This window comes from Triturus cristatus, chromosome 12 (assembly GCF_964204655.1).
Source record: "Triturus cristatus chromosome 12, aTriCri1.1, whole genome shotgun sequence".
Lineage (NCBI taxonomy): Eukaryota > Metazoa > Chordata > Amphibia > Caudata > Salamandridae > Triturus > Triturus cristatus.
This window is the reverse complement of record NC_140595.1, coordinates 212,603,322-212,626,036: the sequence shown is the minus strand read 5'-3', so window position 1 is coordinate 212,626,036 and position 22,715 is coordinate 212,603,322. Positions and strand designations below refer to the sequence as shown.

At 44.0% G+C, this 22,715-nt stretch overlaps 1 protein-coding gene across 1 annotated transcript; it reads right to left on the bottom strand.

The window, feature by feature from the left end:
* Positions 1 to 3,270: 3,270 nt before the first annotated feature.
* On the bottom strand, positions 3,271 to 22,109 carry LOC146773097 (leukotriene B4 receptor 1-like). Its single transcript, XM_085637742.1, has 2 exons — positions 21,028 to 22,109; positions 3,271 to 3,856 (listed from the first exon to the last, which is right to left on the bottom strand). Exon 1 carries the CDS (start codon positions 22,050 to 22,052, stop codon positions 21,042 to 21,044), a length of 1,011 nt encoding a protein of 336 aa, XP_085493868.1. The 5' UTR covers positions 22,053 to 22,109; the 3' UTR covers positions 3,271 to 3,856; positions 21,028 to 21,041.
* Between the last annotated feature and the right edge of the window lie 606 nt (positions 22,110 to 22,715).

Below are 22,715 nucleotides of genomic sequence, written 5' to 3'. Positions count from 1 at the left end.
CCCAATGCATTTTCTTAACGCTTTTGTATCAGATGTAGCGGCAAAACAGCTTAACGAATTTTCATGAAATGTGTCAGGAATATAGATTAGTGTATGAAAAGGATACTTTTTGCTATTTCATGAAAATTTGGTCAGTAGTTTTGTAGTAATAAGAGACAAAAACGTAGTGATACATTGGTCCTCGGCAAACTGCAGTTATTGTGCAGTATACCGCAGTACATGATGATGACATAACACAGTATCATTGGCTAATGACAGCCTTTACAAAATAGAAAGACATCCATATTGTTTTTACCATACTGTATATTTCTTCTGGGATTGAGGGTTTAATATTGGTTTGTTACTGTTTTAACAATGTATTGGAAGTAATTAGGCACTTTACAAAAGTGTCTAGAGTTAGGTAAAAGTATTTGTATTCTTTAATATGGTTTTAAAAAACATTATGGAGTACCACGGTACTACCTTGAACTTATCTAGGTAGTACCACTGTGCCTATGGAAATTAAAAAATATATATATATATCACAAACAATACTGTACAACACAACACTTCACTGAACAAAACTGCACTGTATGCCACTCTAGTCTTCACCACTCTATGTTACTCTACTCTGAACCACTCTTCTGTACACCACTGGACACTCTGCCACTCTACTCTGCACCACTCTACTCTACCTCACTACACTCTACGCAACATCAAGGCACTGTACTCCGCACCACTCTATGCCACTCTACTCCACTCTAGCCCACTCTACTCTATCCCACTTCACTCTACGCCACTCTACTCTACTCTGTCCCACTCGACTCTACCCCACTTCACTCTATGCCACTCAAACCCACTCAACACCACTCCATGCCACCTTACTCTATTCTACTCTGCAGTACTTAAATGTATGTCACTGCCCTCTGCACCACTCTACTCTATCCCAGATCACTCTACGCCCTTTTCTCTACGCCACTCTACTCTACCCCACTCTACTCTGCCCTACTTCACTCTGCGCCACTCTATTGTACACCACTCTATTATATGAGACTCTACTATACCCTACTTCACTCTCCCTCACTTCACTGTGACCCATGTTACTCTACCCCATGTTACTGTATGCCACTGGAGTCTGTGCCACTCTATAATACACCACTCCAAGCAACTTTATCCTACGCCACTCTACTGCACTGTACTCTGGTCCACTGCACTTGACGTCACTACACTCTGCTCTGTACTACTGCACTCCACGACACTCTACTCTATCCCACTTAACTCTTTACCTCTGTACTCTACTACTTTATGCAACTGCACTCTCTGCCACTGTATGCTATGCCACTCTCCTGTACACCACTCTACTCTACCCCACTTCACGCTGCCCAACTGCACTCGACACCACACTACTGTATGCCACTCCAAGCCACTGTACTCCACTCTACTCTAGGCTACTCTACTTCATTCTACACCACGCCATTCCACAACACTGTACCCCACTTAACATTAAGCCACTCAACTCTAGGCCACTCTACCTCACTTCATTGTACCCCACTTCACTGTATGCCACTTTACTCGACACCACTCTACCCCACTTTAATGTACCCCACTTCACTTTACACCACTCTACATCACTCTGTGCTACTCTACTCCCCTACACTCAACACCACTCTACTCCACTGTATGCCACTCTACACCACTGTATGCCACTCTACACCACTCTACTATTGTCTGTACCACTCTACTCTCTGGCACTGTACTGTATGCCACAGCACTCTACACCACCACATTCTAGGCCACTCTGCTCTATATCACTGCACTCTATATCCCTCCAAGGCACTCTACTCCACTCCATTCTATGCCACTGTACTTCACTCTATGCACTGCACTCTACTATGCTCTTCACACCACTCTAATCTACACCACTTCACTCTATCTCACTTCAATCTACCACACTCTACTCTGCGGCACTGCACTGAATGCCACTGTACTCTACGCTACTCTACTCTACCCCAGTTCATTCTTTGCCACGGTGTACAACTCTACGCTACTGTATGCTATTCTTCCCTACTATGCCACTTTACTGTATGCCACTTTACTCTATGCACTCTACTATATGCCACTCCAATTAAATATAATCCACCCTACTCTACGCCGCTCTAATCCACGCCGCTCTACTCCACTCCACACCATGCCACTGCACTGTACGCTACTCCATGAGAAATTATCGAGAAAGTACTGTGGTAGTATTGAAATGTAAAAAAATATAATATTATATGATTAAACATCTAATTTTTCCAAAAAAAAAAACATGGAAATTCAATTTAAAAAACAAAGGTTGAAGATAAGTTATTGTTGGGAAAGTTACATTTATTATTTCTATACAAAACAAACTTAAACTACATAAACCTCAGAAATTAAAAAGTTATAGTTATAACTTAAAGTTATAGTTTCCACCCCAACCAAAATTTTCTAAAATTCGCGCACCTTTGTACAAAGTGTTGTACACTCGCTAGACAGACTAAATCAACTATAACTTGTGCATTCACCAGGCAATGCTTATACCCTTTCATATTGCATCACTTTAGCATATTAAATCATAGCATTCATAACACTCATGTCATCTCAAATTATAATATTTATGAGAACACTGTGTATGGTATAAGACCGTCTAATAGTTGATTTAGTCTTCCTTGCGAGTCTACAACACTCTTCGAAGGTGGGTGAATTATACATGGTCGGAGCACAAATTTAAACTAAGTTATAACTAACGTTTTAATTTGTAAGGTTTGTGTAATTTAACCTTGAAATACTAAATTAAGTTTTCCTGACTAACTTATCTTCAACCTTTGTTTTTTCCATAAAAATCTATCTATCTATCTATCTATCTATCTATCTATCTATCTATCTATCTATCTATCTATCTATCTATCTATCTATCTATCTATCTATCAATATATATATATATATATATACACACACACACACACACACATTATGACTGGTGTTCTACTTAGAAGTGGCAATTAAAAAAATGAAAGGGGCAGAATATGGAGACGATGTAGGAGTATGATACTTCATACTTATTTTAACAGCATGTAGTAGGTACATCGTTTAGTCACTTTCTTTGCTAAACTGTGCCAAACCCCGGCACCAGTACTTGCAAAATTTGCTTAGAGAAACAAAAAATCCTCCATTAACCGCTAGGGAGGGTCAGTTTCACTCTGCAGGGCAAAAATATTGTAATATTTCCTAATTGCCCTTTCACAGTTACCTGAAAACCTATAATTTTTTGACCTATTTTAATGGAATTTATATGGAGTATTGTGCTGTCAATTATGCTATGTAGTTTCATACTTTAAAAAATGTTCGTTAAGAGGAGTCCTTGTTTCTTGAGGGGGAAGAGTTTTCTTGCTTTGATCGCTCGTGGGATATTTCTGCTCCCCCAAATTGAAGACTGGGGAGAAGAGAACATTTAAACTTTCAATGTGTGCTGCAGCCTAGTTTACCGGTGACGTCAGAGGTGAACTTTCCGGCCAGCTTCAGCAAATAATGTGCGCATGTCAGAATGGAGGCTTGTTGCAAGCTAGTTGGGTTGCATTGTAGAAATGAGTGGCCAGAAATAAGAACTAACATTTCAGGTGTGCTTTATCAACTAGGTACCCCTAGGCGTGCTCAGTCTTTGCGTCCTTGAAGTGGTCAGTCCTGCTGTTGTTCCTGTTGGGGTTTGGAAGTTGTTTTCAGGGTCCATGGGGCGTCAGTAGAGGATGTGACTTATGCAGCGGTGGACGTCCTCTGAACTGCTCCTCTCCCTCATTCCTCAGATTGCATACCCAAGATGGTTAGCAACAGCTCCACCTATGATTTTCTTGCTGCGCCTCTGTAAAAACAAGGAAAGGTAATGGTTAGTTAGGTCAGTCTAACAATCTTGTAGATGTACCTCTTTCTCTCGCCTGGCAATTCGTAACTTTTTATCCGTAAACCCTGCCTTGTTTGACCGCCCCCGCCCCATCCCCTCCCCCGTTCGGGTTTCATCTCAAGTCACTCTTGTAAAGGCAAAAGGAAACGACAGCCTCTTCTGCCATTTTGTCGCACACTGATTGATGGGCGTGACTTTAGGATGCACCGCGTCTTGGACAGTCTTATCTTCATCATCACTTTTAGGGCCTTCAGCTGCTTTGTGTTGAGGCATCAGTATCATGACCCTCAATACACAGGACAGTAGTATGTGGACCATTGCTTCCTCCACATCCCGGGCCCTGACAAACTCAGCTACTCGAGGAAAATGGGGCGAAGTCACTGCTTCAGAGGCCTCCTTGATAAAAGGATGGGTATTGCTTGTTGAAAGGCAGCAAGGGTGTTTCTCCACAGGACAGACATGATGACACTCTGAGCCAGATTATGGATGAGATGGGCTGCCCCTTTTATGAGCCAGTATCACAGTATTTGAGATATGGATTCCTTAAAAGGCTTTTTTTACGCTTGTCAGCATAGATGTGCTTCGCAGTTTTTTCGCATATCACTCATTGCCATTCTAGATAATTCTAAGCCAGTTACTTAATGACAGCGTTAGGCCTTGATTTAGATTTTAGCAGAAGGGTACTCCCGCCAAATGTGACTGATATCCTGTCCGCCTTATTACAAGTACATTGAATCTAGTGGCGGCTCCTCCGCTAAGGCGGAGGAGCGTCACCCCACTGCTTGAACTGCAAGCTGAATGCAAAAAATACAATGATAATAACGTTCATTGTTATCATTTTGTGAAGCTGAAGCCAGGCGGGCGAGGCGGTGCTGCTCTCCCCGCGTCACAGTGGGAGGAGTGGTGGCAGCATCTAAAGTGCGCATGACGCATTGGCCAGCCGTCTTGACCTGGCCAAAGCATCATGCGAACTGTGTATGTTCTCCACCCAGGCTGCATTACAGCCTGGGTGGAGAACATGCACAGTCTGCCAGCCCCTGTCTGAGTGCCGAACCATAGCACTCAGACCAATCAAAATGCTGATAAGTCAGCGTTGTGATTGGTCAGAGTATTCTGGTAGGCTGTGTGCTTCCTGCCAAGTCCAAACAGGAGGACAGAGGAAGAAGAAGTGGCGGCCAGGGGTCGGCAGTAAAAAGGGTAGTGCTTTTTCTTATTTAATCATTTAAAGATGAGTCAAAATAGGCTAGCCATACAATACGGCCATTATTATAAGGTGAGTCCTCTTAAGAAATGGAGCACATGTAGCCCTGAGGGTTAGCCCATCATTAAACTTTAGAGCCAGAGCTTAAAGATTGTTGGACCCTGTTTCAAGCGGTCTAGGGCAGACCAGGTCGAGTGCCAGGCACTTTGTCAGGAAATCCACAGATCGTCCATATTTCCCTGCAATAGAAGAACTGTGGGAAGATGGTTGTATTACTGAATATCGAAAGCAACAATATTGTGATACAAAAATATCAAGTGACAAATGGTTAGTGCATTTTGGAAAGCATAGATTTACTATTCCTAACTCCACATTTGTGCACCTTGAAGATCTAAGTACCTTGAAGTGTTACGTACCTTAAAGATATATGAACCGCTTTGACAAATATAAGTGTATTTAGATATAAAAAATCTAGACTTGCTGACCTGTCGATATTTTATTTTTGGGAAATTCTGTCCTCGATAATGCGGTTTTGATGTTCATGGGGCAGTAGTTACCATCCAGATGAGGCTGGTTAATCGCACGTTTCCTTCAATTGCATAATCTTGAGGATATAATAAATGATATCCAATGTTGGCCCCAGGCTTGGCATTTCTACCTGCAGTATTGCAATACACCACAACCAAATTATGTGGACTCTGGGTACCTAGATCATGGCACCAGGGGCGTAACACAGGCCCCTGCAACCCCTGCGGTGCGGGGGGGCCCTCGGGCTGCAGGGGGCCCCCTCAGCACAGTTCTCGGGACTGATAGCTCCAGATAAAATCCGGAGCAGGGGCCCCTCTGTGCACCTTGCAGGGGGGCCTCTTTAACCTTGTTACGCCACTGCATGGCACATCAGTTTAGGTGCATCACATCAATTGCGTCAGGAATTGGAAAGAACTGATCCAATGTCCTCTGTCACTCAAATTAACTTATGGTTCAATCAAAGTGCAGATAGCAGCACATTTTTCAGGCTTGCAGCAAGAAACCCCAAGCCTATCAGACCAGGGTTAAACCATCCCTGTCTCTTTAGCACTCACAATTACTTTTAGGCTTTCTGCAAGAGTTTACTACTTTATTTATGGCTGCAAAGAACACTATTTATTTCGCCATGAAATAGACTATTTCCAGGGATGAGCCCACCCTCTGCCCTCCAAGTGCAGGTGGCTGAATTCCATGTTGGAGGAGCCATTAAATCTCCTGGACTCAGAGTTGATCCCTTGTGTTCTCAACTGTCAGTCTTGCTCATCAGATGATCTCCGTCTAGTTATGAGACCGCAAGCGTTAGCTCCCTCTATCATGAGTGGTCTGCCTCGCATGTTCCGAGCCAGTTTCAAGGCTGACGCCGCCCATGGTCACTGGAGGTTTGCCAGTGTGTAGTATTAAATCTGAATTTGGCCGACATGGCTAATTGCTGACCAGTCAGTCTACTGACAGGTTTGGTAAAAGATCCATGGGAGGCTATTGACAGGAAACTAAATACATAGAAGAACAGGGGAGTCACATTGCCTTTGGTTGGGGCAGGGTACAGAATTCACCTTGGTGACCCCATTGGATGAGGCGTGAGTGATTCTGAAGGACACCTCCTCAGTGGCGGTGATCCAATTGGAGTGGTTCAAATGATATCGATCAAGTACTGCCAGGCGCTTTCTTCTCAGTTTTTGTACAACAAAGCAGAAGGTACTTGAGGCGCATGTCTGTCTTCCATTTTATTCAATATTTACGAACTTAACGAACTGCCGTTTTTAGCATTAGTTAGAGCTTGTGGGGGCAGGGCTATTTCTTATTCCAATAACGTACAACTGATCATCACGTTGGATGGAGGGACACCAGCAATAGCTTAGCCATGATTTCTTCAAACTCAACACCAATAGAACTGGGCCTGCAGGCAGGCAATATTACCTCCAGATGAGATGCATCCAATTGGCCTGCAAGTATGGGAACCCTTCCAGTGTGTGCAATCACAGTGAAATCCAGCTGCCGCACCAGAGGTGAGATCAGTCCTTCCCGGATCCCTACCTCTTCTATCCCTGATTAATACCTCAACAGTCAGTGGTTCTATGGCTTTGTAGCAGATTTTAAATCAGTACAGGATGCATAATAATACATGTTGCAACCTGGTTCCCTCCTCCCAAACATGGGCAGATATGTTACAGTCCTCACCTATAATCCAGTACACTAATCAGCCAATTAAATTTAACCACTTTACCCACCACCTGGAAAGGCATGGATAACCTTCTGAAGAGGCCTGCTGCTCACCAACGACCCCCAGAGGCCACTAACATAGTCCAACACTGCAGGTCCCAGCGAGCCACTTACTATGAATGTCATTGGATGATGTCAAGGAGTGGTTATAGAAAAGAGGACCGTAATATAGTCTATCTTGGTAGATCTCTGATCTTCTCTGCTTCTATCAATTCCTGCTTGGATCCATAACACCCCAGAAAGGACGAACCAATGGGGTAACCACGACAATGAACTGTAACATAGAGAACACACCATGAAGGGACCTGCAGAGCTGGTCAAGGCTACCCATATAAATTGCATGTCTATCCTTCACACCTCTTTATCCTTCATGTCATTGAGCGGTGTCCCACAACTCGATCACCTCACCTCTGTGGTCATTACACCTGATATGGAAACACTTTCCACTTAAAGTCTAAACAAAGACAACACCCTTCCAATTACACACCATACACAGCTTGGCACGCTACCCATACAGGCAAGTGCTTTAGCGTCCCATATGGGGTAGGAATCATTATATATACATTTTAAAGTACAATACAATGAAATACAATGGACCAACAGTTGTCCGTTTCATCTCCGCTTTATGCATTTGCTGCAAGCTCCTTTTCCATCCACCCTCTGTCTTCTGAAGAAAGCCCTTTTCTTGTCCGTAGTAAGACCCATTGTAAGTTGATGGTTGTACATTGCTTCTGCTTAGCCTGTGGTTTGAGTGGAGAGGAAAATATTATCTTATTGTGTGCTGATGTTCACCCCCTAGAAGGAAGGTGAGAGGATTAGAGTCCAGGCCACTCTTGGCTCAGACTTCCCTCGACCAAGCCAGTACTGCACCTGTACTCTAATGTATAGAGCCGTGCTCCTAGTTGGAAGCAGGAGTGGGAGCTGCTGGTTGGTCAGTCAGTGAGGGTTTGCAATGGCTTCTAAAGCTTGAAACACTTTTGGATCCAGTGAGTGCCATCATTCTCAGGGAGACAGTTCCCCAAACTGCACCAGTGGCACAAAGCACAGTAGGAGACACAAAGGGCAAGAGTGGAGTTGTGGAGCTTTTGTTGCCCATCCAAGCAAACACAAGCACATTGGGCCTGCAGCACGAGGTCCTTATGTGAGGATAACACCTCTGGATGGTCTTATGATGATGTCGGCTGAAATTACATGGACGTGTAACATTATTCTGCATAAGCCGAAGCCTGACATGCGTACAATACTGTATAATGTGGATATGCACCATGCTGTGGTATTAATACAACTCTTTGAAATGCCAATAAAAATCTATTAAAAGAAAAGCCAGTGGTCAGGACAGGTAAGTGACTAGGTACGCTGTTTTCTAATACTTTACAGTGCACTCAGTGTGGTTATTCTCAGGCTCTTTTACCAAACCCCCACCAGGGGTTCAAGGCAGAGCAGCGGGTGACCCACAATGCAAGAGCGGAGTTTTGGAGCCCTTGTTAAAGGCCCAAATGAGCAGGGGCCTGCAGGTGGACGTCATCTTCACTTGCTCCCGCAGCCATTTTGTTGATGTAGCTGGTTCATCCCCATCAACCCCCACTGCAGCCATCACTGTGTGATGTGCATTGTTTTATCTCTGATGCCTTGGGCTCCTGTCACCGAACAAATAAAAGGTGATGTGAGGAATGCTTGCAATAAGTCTAACTACTGGCAATGGCAGCAATCGCTTGGGGTACATTCCAACCCATCATTCATTTATCCGCCATGCCACCTCAGATTAGACTTAGCTACATGTAAATAATTCTTTGCCCTGCTCTAGTAGGAACAGTCCAGCCCAAACTGCCAAACCAGGTCCTCTCTGAACCGGAACAAAAGCAACCCAAGACTGGTTTCGCCCTAATTGGGGTTCATTAGTCGGGTGCAGCTTGGTTCCAGTGACACGGTGACCACAGAACCCATGTCGGGACATACAGTTGGCCACTTAAGGTGTTACCTCAAGTACACAAAAGGTGATGGGGTTTTGCTGTAGCATCACTCCCTTAGCCGCTCAACATCATAAAAGGTACTTAGCCTAATTTCCCATTTGATCACTATTGTTCCTTGAGATTATTGTGCCCCTGCACCTGCAGTGTACCTCCCTTCATCAGCTTAAATCTTTTTTAATGGTACGCAACTCCAGTGAAGCATGTCTTCTCTGATGATGTCCTACATGACCAAAGATCTTAAGTCCTTTTTTCTCCATTACCTTTCGTTCACATTTAACCAGGGCTTTGAAATTCATTATCTATTTCCACGAGTCACGTAAGTGCTACATGAAAGGCAATTGTTCATGAAAGACAGCATACTTGCGATACCAACTCCCCAAGTACATTCATAGTATGTAAATAAACTTTACAAATTTACAGATGTCCTCTCACACAGCACTCTTGTTGCCCAGCCTCATTGCAGTCTATTTTTAATGAAACCAAAATTGCCCCTTATATTTCTATCCTTCTTCATCAATCCTTAAATCAGCAGGATATAAACTTTAACACCTAAATGTGTTTGAGTTTTTAAAATTAAAATAAATTTTGGAGAAAAAAATATTATTCACTCCTCAATGTGTTAGTGGAGAGGGCAGAGGCGAGGAATGCTCTACAAGGACAACTAGTACCATATTATTAAAGTGGAGAAAAGAACAGGAAAGCTCTATGGGAAACGTCATGGATAAAATGGGGCAGACAACTATAACAAAGCATTTGCAATACAATCAGTCCCGCCTGTGGGACCTTATATGTATTTAGCTATGCAGCACATTAGCCTGGGTTCTGAAACATCTACTGTTCTTTAACATGGAGGGAAAGTAAGCATCAAACTGCTCGACACGCCAGGTTAGGGACCACATGGAGAGAAATATTGTCTTTCAGCAGGAAATGGTATAGTCCAAAGCTCTGTTTTTAATATAAAATCAGGGCCTTCGGTAGTCATATCACTGAAAATACAAGATTTGCAAAAAATATTATTGTCTACGGGTGCTCGTGGAAGACAATTTCTATGGACTGGAATCTAGAGAATGCCAAAGTGATTCTGGTATTTTACTAACCTCTGCTGGTAGTTTTCTATCAAGACAGTTAAATAGAGGCAGTTGAACAGAAAGAAAAAGTCCCTAAGCAGAAGCAGACATGTCCTAGGGCTGATCTCCAGAGCCCACAAAATACATACACATATAAGTATATACTAAAGTATATACAAGATGTCTCGAATGCTCGATCTAAAAAGGGGAGGAAGATTACTTAACAGTAACGAGGTGACAGCAAGGCGGAATTTCCCCCAAAAAATTAAAGGAAGTTTTCATAAACCCTTCTACCTTATACGTCTAACTGCACCCCCACAAAAAAAATGAAATTTCAGGTTGGATTTAATATTATGTAAAACATGTTTTGGAAGGTAGGGCTTTTATTCTACATCAAGTGATATAGATGTCTATCTTAGGTGGCCACCTCCTCAAGCAATTAAGACTTGAACAAGGGCTTTCATGTCACTTGTTCTTGAGATGAACCAAGGACCTGCCCATTTTTCTGCATTACACCAGCATCCAACTAATAAGAACAGATTCATGTGTAGACTATTTCAGAGGAGCACTGACCAAACGTAATTCTTTATAGACTTCCACGTCAGTTCCTCATACGCCCAGATAGGAACATGCACCAATACTCCTTCCTGTTCCTGTATTCTTGGTCATACTCCAGCTTATTAATTGAACCCTCTATTTGGAACTTGTTTCTAAACTCAAAATATAAACTGTTTCACTGCCATTAATAAGTCCTTGCATCCACCACACTCAGGGCGTACTTACTATAAAATGCTGCAAGCCATCTTGCTGTGCCGAGCTGTGTCATTAGGAAAGTGCAGAGATGCATCGTATTTTCAACAATACGACACATCCCTGTACGTTCGTCTGTGCTCGCAAACAATTGGCTGCCTAGCGCCAACGCAGCCACTCTTGCACCATGGTGCAAGGGTGCCTGCGTTGCAGGGATGATTGTTTTTGTGCGGAAAGAACACCCTCCTGCGCAAAAACAATAATTGATGACGTTTTCCTCTTCTATGTGTAGTGCAGAAAGTATTACACATAGAAAGAGAAAATAACAAGGGGACATAAAGGTATGTCTCCTCACTGCACCACTTTAACGCCTCTGTTAGAGTCTGATGCCTTCCCAGGCTTACGAAACCGTTTAAATCTGGAAATGCGTCCAAATCCATGGATGTTGATTGGGAACACCCACAGAAACACCCATGGAACGCCTCTTTCACACTGAGTAATGTGTGAAAAGAGCCATACTTACAAAGCCATGAAAAGCCACGCAGGGTGGCTATGCATGGCTTTGTAAATACGGTTCAGCATTGTGCATCACCGGAGAACCAACAAAAAGTGATGTTCCGGTGGCACAGGGGCCTTGAAAATGTGCCCCTCAATCTGATAGCCAGAAACCGGTCCTAGGATGCTTGATTCTGGTCCAGGGAAGACGTGGCTTGGCAGTTCGGGCTGGACTGTTCCCATGAGGCACAGGGTCAAGACTGATTTGCATATGGCCATGTCTAAACTGGGGTGGTGTAGTGGGCAAAAGAACGATGGATTTAACCCAGATCTCTTGACTGGGGGAGAATGTATGCATTGTCAGCATTCCGTCCATCATTTGTTTGTTGTAACGCTTTTCGCCCTAAGTGGGATGGGTATTCCCAGACGTGGGACCCGTGCTCACTACGCCACTGGAGTCAAGCTATCCTGGCTGATGACGGCTGATAGCCAGAAACCGGTCCTAGGATTCTTGATTCTGGTCCAGGGAAGACGTGGCTTGGCAGTTCGGGCTGGACTGTTCCCATGAGCCACAGGGTCAAGACTGATTTGCATATGGCCATGTCTAAATTGGGGTGGTGTAGTGGGCAAAAGAACGATGGATTTAACCCAGATCTCTTGACTGGGGGAGAATGTATGCATTGTCAGCATTCCGTCCATCATTTGTTTGTTGTAACCCTCAATCTGATGGCTTCCCTTTTCTATTATTCATTTTATTTGTTCCCTCTGTTTTCCCATAGTTCTGTGCTTATCACCATTTGTCATTTCTCCTCTTCTTTGTGGCTGCAGCTCTCTACCCTTTCAGATCTCTGGCTGTATCCTGGCAGCGAAAGGACTAGTTAAGCACTTCCCCTACCCCACCCCAGCAAGCACCCCCTTGATTTTGGGCATTGAATAGATTAATTGTCATTATAGGTCTGTTTCCAATGTTCTGTATGCTCTCACTATAGAAACCTGACGGTGTAGCGGTTCCTTGTGAATTTCTGGATGTCCTGAGCTGCATTACCATCAGGACCTTGCCTGTCTCTCTCTCGCTGATCCCTCTTTTCCCCATGGTAGCATTATCATCAGATGTGTTACTTGACATGCTGAAGGAACTCTGTCTTGGTGAGACAGTCAAATTATCTCCACTCTGGAGAAACCACCATCAGCCTCGAGTTCTGGCTGTTTGCTTTGCCATATCACAGTGGTTCTCATGAACTGAAATGCGAATCCATCACAGCCAGTGTCTAAAGCCATTAGTACAATTGAAGATGATTTAAGCACATTCAATCAAAAATGGACGTATTTGCTTGATTGCAATATTAAGGTGGCATCTGGAATCACCACAAGTCCCCTGACCAGTAGTATCACCAACATTGTATTACCCTCGCAGCTTCAAGAAGTATCTTGGCACAGGGCGGTGGAGGGAGTGGGGTGTGAATGCAGGGTTTAGAGACAATGCAGAAATGGCCACTCCAGAGAAATATCTTCACCCAAAGGTATTTGGACAAATTAAGCCAAAGTCTTTTTGTTGTTGTTGTATTTATCATGAGACACATTAGTCTGGGGTATCCCTCTGATCCTCATTCAACCTTCTTGTCTTCAAAATTACTGCTTGTTTCAGATAGATTTTAAAATTATAAGAGACAAGCCAAGCAAGATGTTCATATGGGGTTATTAATCATTAAACAAGGAAGGTGAGATTTGATCTCATATATCAGTGTGTTTGACCAAGTGTTTTCAGAGAAGGCCTGGACAGATGAGGCAGTGGCTGCTGCTTTCCCCTATGTCCTTTGAGAAAAACCAAGATTCCCTGGTTCTGGCGATAAATCACTCACGCCACTCTACTCCACTCTACAACACTCTATTCCACTGCACTCTACTACACTCTATGCCCCAACACTCTATGCCACTGTATTCCACTCCACTCTATGACATGTAACTCCACTGTGTAACAGCCACTCCACGACACACCACTCCAGTGGACTATACAACTCATCACTCTACTCTATGACACTCCATGCCCCTCTACTCTACGACACTCTACTCTATGGCACTCTACAACACTGTGATCCACTATATGACATTTCATTCAACTCCTTCTACACCACTTTACTTGACTGTACTCTGACACACTACTCCACTCTACTCCACTACTCCACTTTATGCCACTCCACTCTAACACACTCTACAACACACCACACCACGAGATGTCACTCCACTCTATGCCCCTCCACTCTACTCCACACTACACTACTGTATGCCACTTTACTCTACTCCATTCTACTCTACACCAATCAACTCTACCTCACTTTGCTCTGCCACACTTCACTCTACCCCACTTCATTGTACTCCGCTCCATTGTACCCTTCTTCACTGTACGCCCTCTATACTACATCACTATACGTCACTCTACTCTACGCCACTTCATTCTACACCACTCTACTCTATGCCACTCCAAGCTACTCTACTCCACTCTAGGCCACTCTAAGCCATTGTACTTCACTCTTTTTCACTGTATGCCACAGCCCTGTACGCCACTGTACTCTATTCCACTGCACTCTACTCTGCACTACTCTGCTCTATGCCACTTCACTATATGCTACTGCACTGTGCATGACTACACTCTACTCTGCACCACTCTGAGCCATTGCACTTTACACCACTCTACTCTATGCCACTGTACTCCATGCTTGTCTACTCTACCCCACTTCAATCTACCACACTCTACTCTTCGTCACTCTACTCTACCTCCACTTCACTCTACCTCACTTCATTCAACCCCACTTTAGTCCTCGCCACTCTACTGTATGCCACTCAATGATATGCCACTCCAAGCCACTCTACTCCATTTCACTTAACTGTAGCCCACTCTACACTAATCCACCCCACTGTATTCCACTGCACTGTACACCACTCTACTCTATTTCGCACCACTCTAGTGTATACTTCTGCATTGCACAAAACTCTATTCTGAACAGCTCTACTGTATGCCACTGCACTCTATGCAACTGCACTGTACACTACTGCCCTTTGTGCAACTCTACTCTGCACCACTCTACTCTATGCCACTACACTCAATGCCACTGCACTCTACTTTATGTCACTACACTCTAAGCCACTCTAATCTACTTTGTACCACTCAACTCTAGGCCACTGCAATTTATGCCACTGTGCTCTGCACCACTGCGCTGTACACAACTTTACTCTGTGCCACTGCACTCTACACTAGACTGCGCCACTCTACTCCAATGCACTATACGCCACTCTCCTCTACTCTGCACCACTCTACTCTATGCCTCTACACTCAATGTCACTGCACTCTACTTTGTCACTACACTCTAATCTACTTTGTACCACTCAACTCTAGGCCACTGCAATCTATGCCACTGTGCTCTGCACCACTGCGCTGTACACCACTGTATTCTAAGCCACTGCTCTTTACACTAGTCTGCGCCACTCTATTCCAATGCACCATACGCCACTCTCCTCTACTCTGCAGCGCTCTACTCTATGCTATTGCACTCTATGCTACTGTACTCTACTATGCACCACTCTACTGTATGCCACTCTACGCCACTCTACTCTGCCCCACTTGACTGTACCCCACTTCATTCAACCCAACTTTAGTCTACACCACTATGCTGTATGCCACTCAATTCTAAGCCACTCCAAGCCACTCTACTTCATTCAACGTAACTCTAGTCCACTCTACACCACTCCCCATCACTGTATTCCACTCTACACCATTCTACTCTATTTCGCACCACTCTACTCAACACTTCTGTATTGCATGACCCTCTGCTCTGCACAACCCTACTGTATGCCACTGCACTCTATTCAACTGCACCTTACACTACTGCACATTGTGCAACTCTACTCTGCACCACTCTACTCTATACCACTACACTCTACACTACTGCACTTAATGCCACTGCACTCTACGCCTTTGCATTCTACTTTATGTCACTACACTCAATGCCACTCTAATCTACTTTGCACCACCCAATTGTAGGCCACTGCAATCTATGCCACTGTACTCTGCACCACTGTGCTGTACACCAATGTACTCTATAACACTGAACTCTACAGCACTCCACACTAGTCTGCACCACTCTACTCCAATGCACTATACGCCACTCTACTCTACTCTGCAGCACTCTACTCTATGCTACTGCACTCTGTGCCACTGTACTCTATGCCACTGTATTCTACTGTGCACCACTCTATTTTATACCACTGCACCCTATGCCACTCTACTCTAAGCCACTCCACTGTATGCTACTCTAAACCACTGTGCTCCACCCCACTGTGCGCCACTCTACAGCACTCTGTGCCACTCCACACCACTCTACGCCTTGCCACTTCACTCTCCACACCCTCCACAAGAAGTTATCTATAAAGTACTATGGTACTATTCAACTGCAGAAAAATACTTTATATATAAAAGAATTAATACCAAAATAAACAATATTATATGATCAGAAATCAATGTTTCCAACTAGAAACAACTGAAATTCAATGAAAAAACAAAGGCTGAAAATAAATTATAGTTAGAAAAATTAATTTCTTATTTCTATAGAGAAAAACTAACTTTACACAAACCTTAAAAATTAAAAGGTTCTTCATGCGCATCTCTGAATTGACCTGTAGTTACTGTCATATTGCATTTGTGCCTAGTGTCAAGAAGAAAACAGCATTCTTTACAGTAGTGCTACTGTATCATTGTTTGGACGGAAATACCCTATGTACGGTACATGGCCCTTTTCCCTGTCCTCAGTGCCGAAATGCACATATTTCTGGTATCCTGACTGTATTTTGGCCTTGGAATAATGCACATCTAAGCCTGTGCAGAGGTCTAGGCTTGTCAATATTATGACAGATTCTGAATCTGCCCTATGACCTGAAGGTGCACACCAAGCATGCCATCAGTACTGAAAGTGGACTACTGCCCCTGTCATAGGTAAAATGCATAGAACGCTGCTGGTGGCATACTGTGGGTAAGAAATACTAGTAATGTAGCCAGACCTTTTTATCTGTGTCACTTTTTGAGGTCACTGGACCACATGAGTACAGTTCTGCTCCCATGTGTGTACTTAAACCTGGCACCAGACGTCAGTACAAGGGCCTGAGTGTGTAGCGAGTGTAGCCATGCATGGTGAATGAGTGAGCAAGGGCGATGGTGCCCTGTGGGATCCACTATGGATCACCCTGGCCTGGCCCTGCACAAGATGGAGGGTGAAGAGTGTGTTCCCAGACAGTGGTAGTGTATTGTTTACATTCCCGCAGCTTGAGGAAGGAGACTGAGACAAGAAGTGGAAGGAACAGGGCCGGACTGGCCATAGCGGGCACTGGGTGTTTCCCTGGTAGGCCGCTAGGGTGGGGGCCGGTTTTGGGCCCCTGTGGGACCGTTTTTGTTACAGAGGTCGGCAATACCGGCCCCCTGTAACAAAATCGGCTAAAACTGTCCCTTGCAAACTGCTCGGCTGCACTCCCCCTCGCCCCAGGGGGGGGCCGGCTGAGCAGTTTGCCAGGGCCGGTTTCTGTTCCCAGTCCGGCCCTGGGAAGGAACAGAGACAAGGCTGCCTTTGAAAATCTTTGAGTCTTTAGGTTAGTCTTCCTGAACATTGCCATTTGGTGGATAGTAGGCTGAGGCGTGGGCCTGCAGAGTCTGTAATGAAAGGTGAATAAGTCTCCAGGGGAGGCCTGCACTTTTGTTTTGGCCTGATAAACTCCTTCAGTATGGTGGATGAGAGGCAGGTGCAGATACCGCACACCCATTCATACCTGTGTTGTGCGTGCTCCCGGATGGAGACGGCCCTGTGCTACCGGCTGTGAGAAGCCTCACTCTGCACATAGGCTATGAGCCCAGAAAGGGCTCAGGCAGAAGAGGCCATGTTATGTAGGGGAACCGACATTACTCCTCTGCCCCAGCATAGCAGCTGAATGGCAGGGGCATATCATTTTGGGGACATATATACCATAAAATTATAGATGGGTAAAAAGCGAATTAAGGCAATATTCTTTACCTCAGGGTTCTGAGTGGCATCAAAGACAACTCAGGCTTCACTCTTGTTGTCTATTTGAAGTTACTCAGAGCTCCTTGCCTTGGTGAAAAACCTCCCCGTAATTCACTGTGCTCTATATTTCACTATAATTCTATATATTATCTTCATGCTTATCTGTGCCTTACTCGAGCTACGTATACTTGCCACTTCCGATTACCAAATAGGCAAAGTAGGCACCCGCCTACGGGCTCCACTCCTTTTAGGGGCCTCGCGACAATAGATCAAAATAATATTGATTTGATCTTGAAAGAAAATTACAATCAAGCTTTCTTAAAATTGTTGCCCAAAAATTGAAAAAAAAAAAATCAACTCAAAGAAATGAACATTTTACATTAAAGACTCTATAGAGAAAATACTGTATTAATGTAATGCACCCATTAACAGCTTAAAGTACATAAACCAGAGACGTCAGATTCACAAAACAGTTTTGCATCAAGCTAGGATTTTGCAAGTCCTTAATTGCGAATATTAAGGATTCGCAATTAAGGACTCGCAAAATCCTATGCATGTAGGAATCGCTATATTAATAGCGATTCCTACACATTCCTTATTTGCCACTCGCAAATTACGAGTCGCAAATAAGGAATAGCATCCCATTCATTCCTATGGACCTACAGGCCCATAGGAATGAATGGGAAATTGCAAGCGCAATTTGCGAGTACCAATAGTTTCTCGCAAATTGCGCATGCAACTTCAGGGTGCAAGGGTGTCAAAAGGACAACCTGTTGCACCCCTGAAATTGACCTGTGCACATATGTTGCGCACACACATAGGGCATGTGTGTGCGCAACATGAAACTTTGAAAAATGCACAAATGTGCATTTTTCAAAGGTTTTGCAAATTACCATGAAGTTCAACTTCATGGTAATTTGCGCCCCCTATTAGCGAAATCGCTAATTTTATTACTTTAATGCATTGCATTTAAGGAATCTCAGTTTGCGATTCCTTAAATGCAATCGCAATTTAAGTAATCGCAATTTAGAGATTACTTAAATTGCGATTTTTGCATTTGGGATGATGCATCCCAAATGCAAAAATACCGGTCGCAAAGGGGCAGATTCTGAGAATCTGCCCGTTTGCGACCGGATTTTCTTTTGATGCATGCGCCTGTTTGTCTCTTAAAAGCTCATTTTCTGGCAGCTGTCGGTTTGTAAAAACATCTGGTGCATTGGGTATTTGGAGATAATTTGATAGGGGCACCCGAAATTCCGACTTCCTAGGGGCATCCACAGGGTTTAATCCCGCACTGATGCCTTCAAAATGCTTTCGGACACGCTCATTGTACCCACGATGACTCATTTGTTTTTTACTCTTTCTCAGTTCTGTGTAACAACTTTTTGGGAAGTTTAATGTAGCACGAACTCGGGCCAAGAGCATTTTACATGAGCACTAGATGACATAAAACTAAGCACTCAATCTGGTTAATTAGATTCGGAAAAAACATATAAATTATATATGTATTGAAACCGGTCTCTCTAGGTAAGCCCCTAGTCTATTATTAAGCAGTCTAGGATGATGATTAAAAAGAATTGTAGCGCCCAGAAGCGTGCCTCTTGCTTATTGGACCAATGCTGTTCATGAGCAAAAAACTGCAGTATTCAGCACACTGATATGTTTGCGCGTGTGCTGCAGAATGGGTGCCCACAGGCACTGCAGCAGTAGATCAAGGCACTGTTACCATGCTGACCCCTATGAATGTGGGAGAAAGGGTTGGGACAGCCTCATTGAGGGACATCTGAAGGATTTGGGGGCCCGGGCCAAAATATTTTTTGGGGCCCTTTTCGGAACAGCATTCATTTCATGATCCAATGTCAGCTCTTTCATGCGCTCTTTGGCCAGGCCACTGGCAGTGCACAGACACACTGGTCCAAATCCTAAATGTGTTTACATCTAATATTCAGGGACCACGTGTGTTTTCAATTTTGTAGTGGCTCACTAATATTACTTCAATTATTCTCTGTGACTCCCTCCCATTTCCCATATGTGAGGTCCTGTTTTGGGGTAAAATAACTTTTTTATCGATGTTGTATGCATCAAAAAAAATTATCTGCAAAATAGCTGTAAAAGACTCTTACCCCTCACCCACATTAGAAATAAAATTCGGGAAAACTGTATTTAAAACAATATGTTTAAGAATGATTTAAGGTCATCAGGGCAAGACTCTGCAGAATAGAGCTGGGGCCCACTTTGAGCCCATGCCTCAAAACGTCTCTGCCTCATTCGCCATCCTTTCTTGTGGTGCACTTCATAGTTTCCTCTGAAGGCTGGGCTGTGGAGTGGCCATCACGGATACTTTCAGTGCGCCCCCTGCCACCCTTTCAGCGTGTGTGTAACTATACCTTTTGCATGCTCTCTTGGGCGACAGGGCATGATACCACTCACAGGGGGTACAGCCTGCGACTTCACTTTTCTACACATCGTATTTCTTTGGTGAGTGGAGCACACTGTGTAAACTTGACAAAGGCTTCAGAGCTGATTTTTTGTTTTGCACATTAAATCTTGGTGCTAATCACTTGGTGTGCCGCTTTTTTATTCTGGACTGGGGAGTGATATCTTGAAGGATCATTGGATGGTTACTGTTCCCATCGCTGGCACCGGCACCGTGAGGCAAGAGGTGGTGCATGAGCAGCGCTGTTGTTTGTGTATATCTATATCTATATATATATATATATGCGGATTTTCTATGGAAAATAGGTCCTAACTATATCTACCTATATATATATAAATTTTTAGATATAAATATAAATATACATTTTTTATATATATATATATATATATATTAATATATATATATATATATATATATATATATATATATATATATATATATATATATATATATATATATATATACCTGAAAGGGTATTGTTTTGATTGATATATATATATATTTGGGGGGGATGGTTCAGCACAATTTCCAATGACCCTCTTCTGGGCAGTTGCAGCAGAAATACTATGGATTACCCGTATATGGAGTGCGAGTGCCGCTCTGAATCAGTCAGACGCACGGGCAAGCTTGCGCTTCTGAGAGGGACTCGAGTCCCCAGATCCAACAAATTGATGTCATTTATGAGTAGTCAGTGATCTTTAAAAGTCTGCCCAAGTGTTATAAACCATTCTGCTTTTTGTGTGTATTCTGTGACAAGCTGCATATGCATACTTTCAGGATGCACCTAATACGTTTGACCAGTCCCCCCTCTTGCAAAATATGTACCATCAGGGACCCTGCAAAAATGTATATTTTTACACCATTTTTACAAAAAAACTGACATTAAGGAGCAATATGATCACAAGTGAAAATCAGAAAACTCACAGGATAATGAAACGCTACACGTCCTGTAGATGTACATCTGTAGCAACAGATGAGATATGCGATTCTTTTGTACTTTTTTCCACAATCTCCTCGTCCATTTGCCCAAAGAGTTTGGCAAAGTTGGTCCCTCTCAGACCTCCTTGAAAACTGCGAGCGGCGAATGCGTAGAGAATTGGGTTCAAGCAGCTGCTTAGGAAGGCGAGAGCGCCAGAGATGTTTTCACCGGTCTTCGCAACGTTCTCCAAAGCCCTGGATGTCGCTGGGTTCGAGGTTCTCAGGAGTATTGCAGAAACGATCAACACGTTCAGCATGTGATATGGGAACCAGCAGACAAAGAATGCAATGATCATGCTGGCGATGAGCTTCCCAGGTTTGCTCTTCCCCTTGAATTTAAGGCGCCTGAGTCTTCTCAGTATCAAGGTGTAGCATACTATCAGCGTCAAGAAGGGAATCACGAAAGAAAATAGAAGTTGGACCAGTAGATTGGTTATTTTCTGCGTGTCCGAAGCGTACACCCAGGTGTTGCACGCCAGAGTCCCGTTGATCTCTACAGTTGAGCGGAACAGAAAGATTGGCGAGGAAAACCCTAGAGCAATGACCCAGATGGCCAACACTACTCCAAACATGGTGTTCCTCCGCTGCCATCCTCTAGCAGTGAACGGATAGACCACCACCGTGAAGCGCTGGATGCTCATCAGCGTGAGTAGGAACACGCTGGCGTACATCGTGCAGTAGATGGCATAGGTGAGGAACTTGCAGGCAGCCGGCCCATAGAGCCATTCACTTGCAAGGGAGTGAATCCAGAGTGGCAGCGTTATCAAGACCACAAAGTCGGCTATCGCCAGGTTCAGGATGAGCACGAGGGTGAGCGAGTGCTTCTTAATCTTCCAGAGAATGGTCCAAATGACAAAGGCATTCCCTGGCACCCCAACAAGGAAGCAAGCTCCAAGGAACAGGCTGGGGACCAGAACATGCTCAACCCAGAGGCCACTGGACACACTTGGACTATTCCCAGCATCTTCCATGGTCTTCTCAGGGGCTCTATGGACACCGATGCTTCAGGGTGGTTGCCAGCACAGAGCTCTTCACAAAAGGGAAATGCAGGTCGAACTGAGGAAGGAGCTGTGCGTGACTTGCATTAATGCCCATCAAAACGAGGAAGCACACACGTCATTAGCACTAGGCTTTCAGCAATGTATTAGCTATATCTACAGAATGCTTTCTGAAACAGTGAAAATGATCAAAACCTTATGGAGAGACAACCAGAGTACAAGAGGCTAGCCAGATATAGAAGAAAAGAAGCAGGGAAATAAGAAGCCGATTGTATGACAAAAGTGAAGGTTCTCTATATATTTTACAATTCAAATACTGCTGATCATTTGCCTGATGTGTTTACACTCTGTAACCACACAGCAGGAAGTGTGGTCCAGCCTGTGCTGGAGGCCGATGTGTAAGATTAGGTTTGTTAAGTGTTCTACAGAACACACACTGACTCGCTGGCCCGCTGTGCATCAAAACCCATAAGTCTTTTTTTAAATATATCAAATATCTACACAATGCAGTCAGTGATAGGCACCCACACACACATACCTAGACGATACAAGATCTCAGAAAGATGATTCAATATCAGGCAGGTTCACACAGACATAAACTGATCAAAAGAACTCGGGGTACCCAGTGGATGTTTT